Source organism: Hypanus sabinus, chromosome 23 (assembly GCF_030144855.1).
Source record: "Hypanus sabinus isolate sHypSab1 chromosome 23, sHypSab1.hap1, whole genome shotgun sequence".
Taxonomy (NCBI): Eukaryota; Metazoa; Chordata; class Chondrichthyes; order Myliobatiformes; family Dasyatidae; genus Hypanus; species Hypanus sabinus.
The window spans coordinates 35679661-35690153 of NC_082728.1; the positions used below are offsets into that span (position 1 = coordinate 35679661).

General features: G+C 45.0%; 1 protein-coding gene across 1 annotated transcript in view; it reads right to left on the minus strand.

The window, feature by feature from the left end:
* LOC132380351 (nuclear distribution protein nudE-like 1) overlaps nucleotides 1-6643 on the minus strand; it is a 28389-nt gene extending 21746 nt beyond the window's left edge. The window contains exon 1 of the mRNA XM_059949094.1: nucleotides 6572-6643. Coding sequence (XP_059805077.1) covers nucleotides 6572-6643 — 72 coding nt within the window. The remainder of the gene's footprint in view (nucleotides 1-6571) is intronic.
* Nucleotides 6644-10493: the final 3850 nt, after the last annotated feature.

Below are 10493 nucleotides of genomic sequence, written 5' to 3' on the forward strand. Positions count from 1 at the left end.
GCTGAAATCATATACCGACAAGGCCGCCAGCCACCGATGTCCTGGGCATCCAGCTTCGCCGAAGTCAAAATATAGGTGAGAGGATTGTTATCCGTTCTCACCTCAAACTTGGCTCCGTACAGGTAATCGCCCAGCTTGTCCACCACCGCCCACTTCAGCGCCAGGAACTCCAACTTATGAGTGGGATAGTTTCTCTCCGATGGCGACAAGCTTCGGCTGACAAAGGCTACTGGTCTCAATGCTTTGCCATGCTCCTGGTACAGAACAGCCCCGAGACCCTCTCGGCTGGCATCCGTGTGCAGCACACATGGCTTCTGGGGATCGGCAAAAGCCAACACCGGGACCTGGGTCAGTGCCCTTTTCAAAGATCGGAATGCCTCTTCACATTGATCATCCCATCTCGAGCCAAAAGGTTCTGTCAGGTTCCAGTATCCTCCAGCGTCCTGCCTCTGGTTCCCCATCCTCTTCTTCCCCACCGGGGGATAGCCACACAACAGTTCAGTCAACGGGTGACACACTTTGGCGTATCCTTTCACAAATCGCCGATAATACCCACAGAACCCCAAAAATGAGCGCAGAGCACCCACTTTCTGGGGTCTCGGCCAGGTGGTCACGGCGTCTATCTTGGTTGGATCAGTAGCCACTCCCTCTCGCGAAATGATATGGCCAATGTAGTTAACCGACGACTTGCAGAACTGGCATTTGTCCAGGGAAAGCTTCAACCCTTCTTCATTAAGCCGGCCCAACACCTTCAACAGCCTCTCCTCATGTTCCTCCAAAGTCGATCCAAACACTATCAAATCGTCCAGGTACACAAGCACCTCCAACAGATTCATATCCCCCACAGTTAAAGCACACGCTGCCTGCCGCCCCTCCTCTCCCAGGACGGCTCCTGCTCCCAATCCACTGCACTGATCGCCCCTGAGAGTAGGTACCTCCCCTGTCCCTCCCCTCCAAAGGGGGTTCCCTACTCCCCGGGGAATTGTCATTCCTCCACCCAGCCACCACTTCCTGTATCGCTGAGGATCGCTCCCGTAGGGCCGCGCCCCTTTTCCGCCCCAACGCTCTCTCTTCCTCTCGCACCTCTCTAATCAGTTGCCCGAAGGATGGAGGGGGACCTTTCCTATAAGCCTGCCGGATAGTCCACGCCACCTTGTCCTCCTCCAGAGAGCCACTGAATATCTGACTCATCCTCACGCTAGCCACGTTAGTCGCCTTCACTACCCCCCGGCGCCGCAGCCCCGAGAGCATCCCCTCCATCCTAAATATGTACTCGGAGAGCTTTTCCCCTCTCCATTGTTCCAGGCGTTGGAACTCTGCTAAAAGCAGCCAGGGTTCCCCTGACAACCCAAACGCTCCCTCCAAAACTTCTAGGCATTCCTCCACTGAGGCTCCAGGCTTCTCAGCTTTCAACTCCCGGACGGTTTTGGCTGCTAAACCCCTCAAACTTCCCACTAATCGCTGCCTCTTCTCCTCCTCTGAGCCTGGCCACTCCTGTAACATCAAAGACGTATGCTCGATCCAGGTCTCATAGTCTACCTCCCCGTTCGGAGTAGGCTTGTCTCCGGAGAACACCCCCAGCTTCAGCCGTGGCCTCTCGGCCACTCCCACCAGGGAATTAATTGCGGCTGCCAGCTCCGAGGCTTCCACCCTACCTGGGGAGCAGGGCTTAGTCACGACTCCCTCCTCCCACCTCCCTTTACTAGTGCCGTGCACCTCTCTGGGGTCCACCTCTAGCTCTAACTGCTCCTCCGATGTCTCCTCAGCCTCATCCTTGTAGAAGTGGAGCCCCCATGGCCCCTCCTCCCCCGGTACAGTGACCGTCGCCGGCAGTTCCACGGTCCTGACTTCAGCACTCGTACGAACCAACACCCAGCTAGACTCTACCTCTTTACCACACCGTCTAGCTACCAATTCTACCTGCCCAATACCCTTCACCGAACTTAAACCCCGCACTATCGTGTCTCCCGAAACTCGAAAATCCACTCCGCTCACTACGCGTGCGTACTGTACTGGTACATCTTCAAACTGGCACCAACAAAAAATCTTATCTCTGTCCATCTCCGCTCTGCTGCCTGCGCGATTCCACAGCCCCTGACAATCCAATCCGGGACGAGCACCCCACAAATGTAACCCTTACCCAACAGGCTGGTATATGTCTAGGGGAAAAAGGAGATCCAGCTACTCTCCAACCCACCTCCCGTACACGCAGGTGCCGTGAGAATTGAGTTTTATGCCTCGCGCCCGCCAACAGTATCAAACCCACAACAAATACCGTTAAGACATATACTTTAAAGAGTTTACTAAAATTAAAAGAGTAGTAGGCAATACAATATATATATACAAAGAAAAAAAAACAAAAGGCGCCAACTTATCAAAGTCCAGTCTGTTTAGTGCACTCGTTGGAGCTCAATCAACGAACCAATCGACCCATCCGGCCGTCGCACCTGGGACCACCCCGGTGGTCTTACGAGCAGTCCAGCACACGTCCACCTTCCTCGGCCTCCTCCTCACACCAAAAACCCGCAAAAAACCCCTCCCCCAAGTTCCCAGCATCACAAGACACAATAACATTCCCCATTGATTAACAAATGAATACAATTACCATATCAGCCATTCTAAAGTGAAACAACGGCGAGAGAAACACTTATCCGGCGAGAGAAACACTTATCCGACAAAGAAGCATTCCTACTTGTAACAAACCAAAGAGGCCATTTTGAGTAACATACACAGGACATTGTACATACAATTGCTCTCCTTTTGAACAGTTCAAGGCACTATGAGAATGACGATGTCCTTGAACGCTTCTGTCAGTTGGTCAACACTGGCTTTCCGTACCCAGCTAGGTACACCTTTGGGGCCTGATGATTCTGATAACAGCTTCTGAGGCTGAGATCATGGGATGATGTGGGGATTCACAATGGTGCAGTGTTACTATTCTCCCTTTCCAAGTGTACGTAAAGGGCATTGAGCTCATCCAGAAGTGAAATATCACTGACATTTATACTGATAGATTTTCTCTTATAAGAAGCAATGACATGCAAACCCTGCCATAGCTGTCATGAAGCCAACTGTATCACACAGAATTGTCTTTTCACTCTCACAATGGCCTTCTGTAGGTTGTATCTGGACTTATTGTAGGAATGTGGCTCATCGATCCTGAATACCACTGATCTAGCTCTTAGCAGACTTCGAATCTTCAGGTTTATCTAAGGCTTCTGGTTTGGAAAATCTCAGTATGTTCCCAAAGACACAAAGGCTGCGCCCCTCCCCAAATCCTAATGTTAGGGTTCTCACAGCAACACTCCACTCACCCCACATACTATAACACTAATCCCAGGCACAGTTTCCCTCACACATGCCAGGCAACATCCACCCTCTCTCTCACTAAACATACACTATTATGCTTTTCAGCCAATAAACTACTGCAAGTTTAAATTATTAAAAGCCAGTTACAAACACTGAACATCTGTATTAATTTAAATGGTGTTAAAATGGTTGTTTAATGCATCTAGTGTGGTAGCGTAGTGGGTAGTGTTTGCCGCTCTCACTTTCTGCTTCCGCCATTGGCCAGCAGTCTTGTGAAAAGGAGAGATGAGAGCTGAATGTGCAAGTCTCTCCCTGCCTGTACATAGCTTCTCCCAACAGCAAGCCTCATGTAGTGCCTCCTCACTGGCGACACACTTTCAGTCTAGGCTGAACTACAGAGAACAGGGAAGAGAACTGGCCCCTACACACATAGCATGCACACCCACCGGTGAGTGGACGCACCCTGGTGCTCATGATCCAGATCCCCAGCTATGGGTAAATAGGCCCACTGCCTTGTGGGCAGTCTCAGGAGAGATGAAGGCTATGGGAGCAAACCTAGACAACAAATCCAGAATGGAGCCCCTAGGATGGCTGGATGTCACTGAACGTCCTTCCGCAGCCAAACTGTTGCCAAACGTATTGCTTTCCATTGGACTACACGAGTGAGGCCGAAAAAGGGATCTTGACCACTGGGCATCTCAGGATCTCCATACTTTCCACCATCACCTGTCCTTTGAGACATATGGATGCCAATGAACCAAAAACCAATTTAAAATATTTCATTTATAAGGGAAAATTAAACTATAACACTGACATTAACATCTGAAAAAAGAGACAAAGTTTTCAATACTAACCCAAGTAATACAGTCAAAAATTGATACCAAACCATGCTTCTATGATTATCTATCCACAGTACTGGCAAAACTTCAGCTTTACAAGTAAACAATTGCACAATCTTACAGTCATCACATGTAAGTGCATCATATATGAAGTCACAAGGTATTAATTTAAGGAACTGAGTAAAAGGAATAAAAATATAGAATTGAGTCATACCAATTGAAGTTTTCAGAAAATTTTAAAACACATACATCAAGTTAGTCTAAATGTTTAATTAATACAAATACTGAGAATAAGAATGTACCATCTTAAATCCCTCCTAGATGATAACCCAATGAAGCCTAGACCTTTAGCTTGTACACTAAATCTATTTCAACAAAAATGTACCATCAAATTAAATGAAAATTAACATCTTCTGACAGATATAAGGTCAAACTGTTGATACATTTTACCTGTAGTAACAGTAGAAAATTGGCAATGACCAGCTTACTTTTTTTTTTAAAAGAGGCAGTAGGGAAGGAGCAGCTTTAACATTAAAAATAACCATAAATATAATGTAAAAGGTGAGGACCATTGAACAAATGATTAAGAGAATGTTAACAGTCAGTTTCTAGAAAATGTCACTATATGATTTTTAAAAAAACATTGTTTTTTTGAACTTTGCATGATGCTAACGCTCGCAGTTGAGGGCAGTAACCAAGCAGCCCCATTAACAATCTTGTTAGAAGTCTCTTAGCTCAGTATGGCAGTGCACAATAGGACCATGTTTATTTGGTTGAGTCCACCCTCAGTTTTTGACACGAGATAGGAGGCTGTTGATAATGGGTGAGCGCTATATTGCACAGAGGGGAGGATGGTAGCCTGAAGTGCGTTTTCCGAGCACTGAATGGACTTGCCCATCTTTACTTTACTTTTATTGTCACCAAACAATTGATACTACAGCATACAATCATCACAGTGATATTACATTCTGCGGTTCGCGCTCCCTGAAGTACAAATCGAAGTAAATACAATAAAAATTTAAATTATAAATCATAATTAGAAAATAGAAAAGGGAAAGTAAGGCAGTGCAAGTCAGGTCGGGATATTTGGAAGGTACGGCCCAGATCCGGGTCAGGATCCATTCAGCAGTCTTATCACAGTTGGAAAGAAGCTGTTTCCAAATCTTGCTGTATGAATCTTCAAGCTCCTGAACCTTCTCCGGAGGGAAGAGGGACAAAAAGTGTGTTGGCTGGGTGGGTCATGTCCTTGATTATCCTGGCAGCACTGCGGTGCGTGCAGTGTAAAGTGAGTCCAAGGATGGAAGATTGGTTTGTGTGATGTGCTGGGCTATGTTCATGATCTTCTTCAGCTTCTTCTGGTTTTGTGCAAGACAACTTCCATATCAGGTTGTGATGCACCCTAGAAGAATGCTTTCTACGGTGCACCTATAAAAATTCGTGAGGGTTTTAAGGGACAGGCCAAATTTCTTCAGTTTTCTCAGGAAGTAAAAGCACTGGTGGGCCTTCTTGGCAGTGGATTCTGCTTGGTTAGACCAAGTCAGGTCATTTGTGATATTCACCCCGAGGAACTTAAAGCTTTTGACCTGTTCCACTTGTGCACCACCAATGTAGATCAGGTCGTGCGGTCCACTACTCCTTCTGAAGTCAACAACCAATTCCTTCGTCTTGCTGATGTTGACGGATAGGTTATTGTCTTCGCACCATGCCACCAGGTTCTTAATTTCCTCTCTGCACTCAGACTCATTATTACCCAAGATAAGGCCTACAATTGTGGTGTCATCAGCAAACTTATATATAGAGTTTGAAGGAAACTTGGCTACACAATCATGGGTGTACAGTGAGTACAGCAGGGGGCTGAGTACACAGCCTTGTGGGGCATCAGTGCTCAGAGTGATGGTAGAGAAGAGCTTCTCCCCTATTTTTACAGCCTGGGTCCTGTCTGTGAGGAAGCTGCAGATCTGAGAGCTAAGACCCAGGTTCTGGAGCTTAGGAATCAGTTTATTTGGAATGATGGTATTAAAGGCAGAGCTGTAGTCAATGAAAAGGAGCCTTACATATGTGTCTTTATTCTCCAGGTGTTCTAAGGAGGAATGTAGTGCCAGAGAGATGGCATCTGCCATTGACCTGTTGCTCTGGTAGGTGAATTGCAAAGCATTGAGGTTGACCGGTAGGTTATGGTTGATGTGTGCCATAACCAATCCCTCGAAGCACTTCATAGCAATTGATGTCAGAGCCACAGGTCGATAGTCATTCAGGCATGCCACCTTGCTTTTCTTTAGCACCGGGATTATCGTTGCCTTTTTAAAACACGAGGGGATCTTAGACTGAAGTAGGGAGCAGTTGAAGATGTCAGCAAACACTCCAGCTAGCTCGCTTGCACAGTCCTGGAGAACTTGTCCCGGGACGCCATCTGTACCCATCACCTTCTTTGGATTTATCTTCAGGAAGGCTCTTCTAATGTCTTCCTCGGTGACGATGAATCTCGATGCTACCATGTCCAGTTCATCAGGAGGGGGTGGGACGCTCCTCTTCTGTTCGAATCTTGCGTACTTTAAGTTCGTCAGGAAGAAAAGCACTACAGCTCATGATATTCCCAGCCTTTTCTTTGCGCCCAGTGGTCTCATTTAGACCCTGCCATAGTCTACTGGCATCCCTCTGGTTAGCCTGGGCTTCCAACTTGGCTCGATATTGCCTCTTGGCGCCCTTAATGGCTTTCCGGAGTTCACGCCTGGATTCCATGTAGCAACTGGTATCCCCAGACCTAAAAGCTGCAGCTCTGGCCTTCAAAAGGGACTGAACCTCATAATTCATCCAAGGTTTCCGGTTAGGGAATACCCAGATCGTCTTGTGAGACACACAGTCCTCTGTGCATTTCCAGATTTCCTCTGTGCTGACTGAGTTACAGACTCTACTGGTATGGTAGAAATTCCAGAGGGAAATTTTCATTCTAAGAATAGTGCAGTGTGGCAATTTTTGAAGAGAAGGTATGAGATGGAAAAGGAGGATTCTAGGCTTAGCCCTACAGACAGTTCTGATATGGTTAATGATGAAGAATTACAAACTTCTGAGTCATTTAATTTCACTAGTGCAACAACAAGAGACATAAAAAAATGTCTTTACAATGAAGGCTACTTATCAATGGATTTTACATGGACTGGGGATCCAAGTTGTCCTATTCCATTGTGCTTTGTCAGTGGCAAACAACAAGCACAGGTTTGATATGCTAGGCTTGTATTTGAGCCTGATCATGTCACAAAGTAGGAAAATGTTTTTTCAGAGTCTGGTATAAAATTGTGTCTTAGGCTACATTTTAATTCATATTGCTTTGGCTTATGGTTTTTTAGTAACTTTACTATTCAACATTGTCAATAAATTTTCATGTTGTAAATAGCATTAATTAAATTAATAAATAACATTATTTAAATTAAATCTACCGAGCCTACCTTTAGAAAAATTAAATTCCATTTTGGCTTAAGCCAGTTATAACAGAAACTTATTATGTTTGCCTTAAGAGTTTTTTTTAAATATAAGAAAATATATTAATTTCAAGAAAGTTGGCTAAAAATTCATCCTCTACTCAAAAGAACATTGACAATTACTCTTGGATTATTTTATCCACAATTTACAGATCACACTAACGTACCATGAGCTGTAGATTTAATAATTTTTTACGCAGGGGTTCTCTGAGACCTGAAAAATATTTTGAGGATTCCTCCAAGGCAAAAAGATTGAGAAAGACTGCTTTAGGGTATAGAGCAGAGGTCGGCAACCTGCGGCTCCAGAGCCACATGCGGCTCTTTGATCTCTGTGATGCGGCTCCCCGTGGTTTGTTAGCTTTTGAAATGTAATTCGAAATTTGAAGATTATGGTGATCTTGTACAATCTGAAAACTTTGCGGAGACACATCCGAACCGGCTCACAATTAGCCACCGTTCCGACTAAGGGAGATAGCCTACGGGGGTTTGTGAGTACGTGTCTTTTGGAGCATCCGCGCCCACGGGGGGTGGGTTGAGGGAGGCTTTAAAGCAAGGCTGTTTAGTTCGAATAAAGTTACCTTTGACTGCAGTCTTTATTTTAGCGCTGCGTGTAGCACACCGCTACAACGTGTTTTTTATCGCTATTAATATACATCACAACTGCCAATGCCTGACACCCGCCAGTGCGCGCTTTCTTTTAATTCTTCGATCCAAGGTAGGCTAACTATGGAGTAACCTTCAACCCAACGTCTTTTTTTTCGGAGTTCAAAATGTTTTTGTTGCATGCAGAAATGTAATTTCGTTTTCTCTGCAGGAGTTCATCAATTTCATAAATGCAACACATTATAGTTTGTTTATACATAGCATAAAGGCAAAAAAAAACCCGTTGTATGCAGTGTTATTTCATTTTGTGGCTCCCAGTGTTTTCTTTTCTGTGGGAAATGGGTCCATATTGGCTCTTTCAGTGGTAAACGTTGCCGACCCCTGGTATAGAGTATCCACACCGTGCACTTCATTGTTTCAGTACCATTGTAAGCACCAAATAATGGCTGTACTAAAAATGTAGGAATATTACTTTGTACCTACTAACAACATTGTCTTTAAATCTATAAACAAAGGAGCTACCTAAAAGTGTTTACATAATTAACAGTTCAATTCTCAGACAGCTGCTTACAATAAACATTGCACTCTCCTTACTGCAACAGCCAACTTATGCACACCTAAAGCAGACAGGAGAACAGCCCATTGATCACTGTTTTGATGGAACTGCTTTAACTACAACTAACTGAACATCACATAACCAACACCAATACATAAGATTGGACTTAGGACATTTCGTTAAGAAATTTCTGTAATGTCATCCTGCCGGGGGAAGTGATCCAACTCTGACATCCACATTATTTGTTTTTGTGCAAATAATATCTCCAGCTATTGAAGACTCATTCTTCCTCAAATTTAGGTTTTGCTGAACTGTTTGATGCAGAACTTGGTCCAATGCTGCCTTGAAAACAAGGACAGTTGGTCTTCTCTTCTGAGATTCAACTTTCTTGACACTATTTTGCACTAACACGGAAAGATGTATCATTAGGTTTACATGACAATTTCAGTTAAAGACAACTGTACACCAAAATTTATTGCATCATTGTGCAGGTGTACAGATCCTCAAGAAATCCCTCCATTGTTCGGGGTCGACCATGGATATTACACCATAAGATATAGGAGCAGAATTAGGACATCTGTTCCATTAAGTCTGCTCCACATTTCATGTCGGCTGATCCAGTTTTCCTCTCGGCCACAACCTCCTGCTTTCTCCCTGTATCCTTTCATGTCCTAACATGCTGGAGGAACTCAGCAGGTCGGGCAGCATCCGTTGAAATGAGCAGTCAATGTTTCGGACCGAGACACTTTGTCAGACCCTGACGAAGGATCTTGGCCCGAAACGTTGACGGCTTGTTTCAACAAATGCTGCCCGACCTGCTGAGTTCCTCCAGTGTGTTTGTATGTGTTGATTTGACCACAGCATCTGCAGTGTACTTTGTGTTTCCTTTCATGTCCTGACTTCTGTTGCAACTTAGCTGTCCATACATAAGCCTGTATGCAAAGCCAGGGCAGTATGGAGAGCAAGCAGGCTCCCCCTCTCCACACAGCGATAAATCCAAAGGAACAGCAGAGACCAATACAGTTTGGCACCAGTGGCATAGAGGAACTGCCAGTCAACGTTGAACTCAATGTAGGACTACTGCCTTAGGGACTCCAACTCTGGATTTTTCCTCGGAGTTTCTCCTGAAGCCTTCCCCAAGAGTGGGTATAGCCAGAAAGCACTGGAGGTTTGAGGTCAGGGTTTTCCTTCTCCTAGATGAGCTGCCAACCACAGCTGCTGAGTTTCATCTGCCTGGAGTGGTGGGTTTTAAGACACAAGTAATCTGCCTTTGCCCCTTCTTCCTATCAGCAGAAACAATTCCACCAGGCTAAGTCACATGTAAAGGCCAGGAGCTGGACTTAGATGTCAGAGGCTTTTTGAGATGCATACCATTGGGAGAGCACTTAATAGGTAGTGGGAGCATAACCCCCCCACCCCAATCCTCCACCCATGCTATGACAACCTTAAGGTACGAATAGATCCTTGCAAGCAAAGAATAATTTGACTACCAGGTGGCGTGCAACAACAAATATATAGAATTAATACCAACCTTTTCTTATATTTCAGGGCCAAGTCTTTCCAATACTTAATTTTTTCTTCTGGGGTTGCAAATTCTGGGTTTTCCTCATCCATGATGAAATGAGCCTGAAACGGCAAGAAGACATAATAACTTAAGTTCAGAATAATTATTGGAGCAAGATTAAGAACACAAATACAAGCCCTGCAACC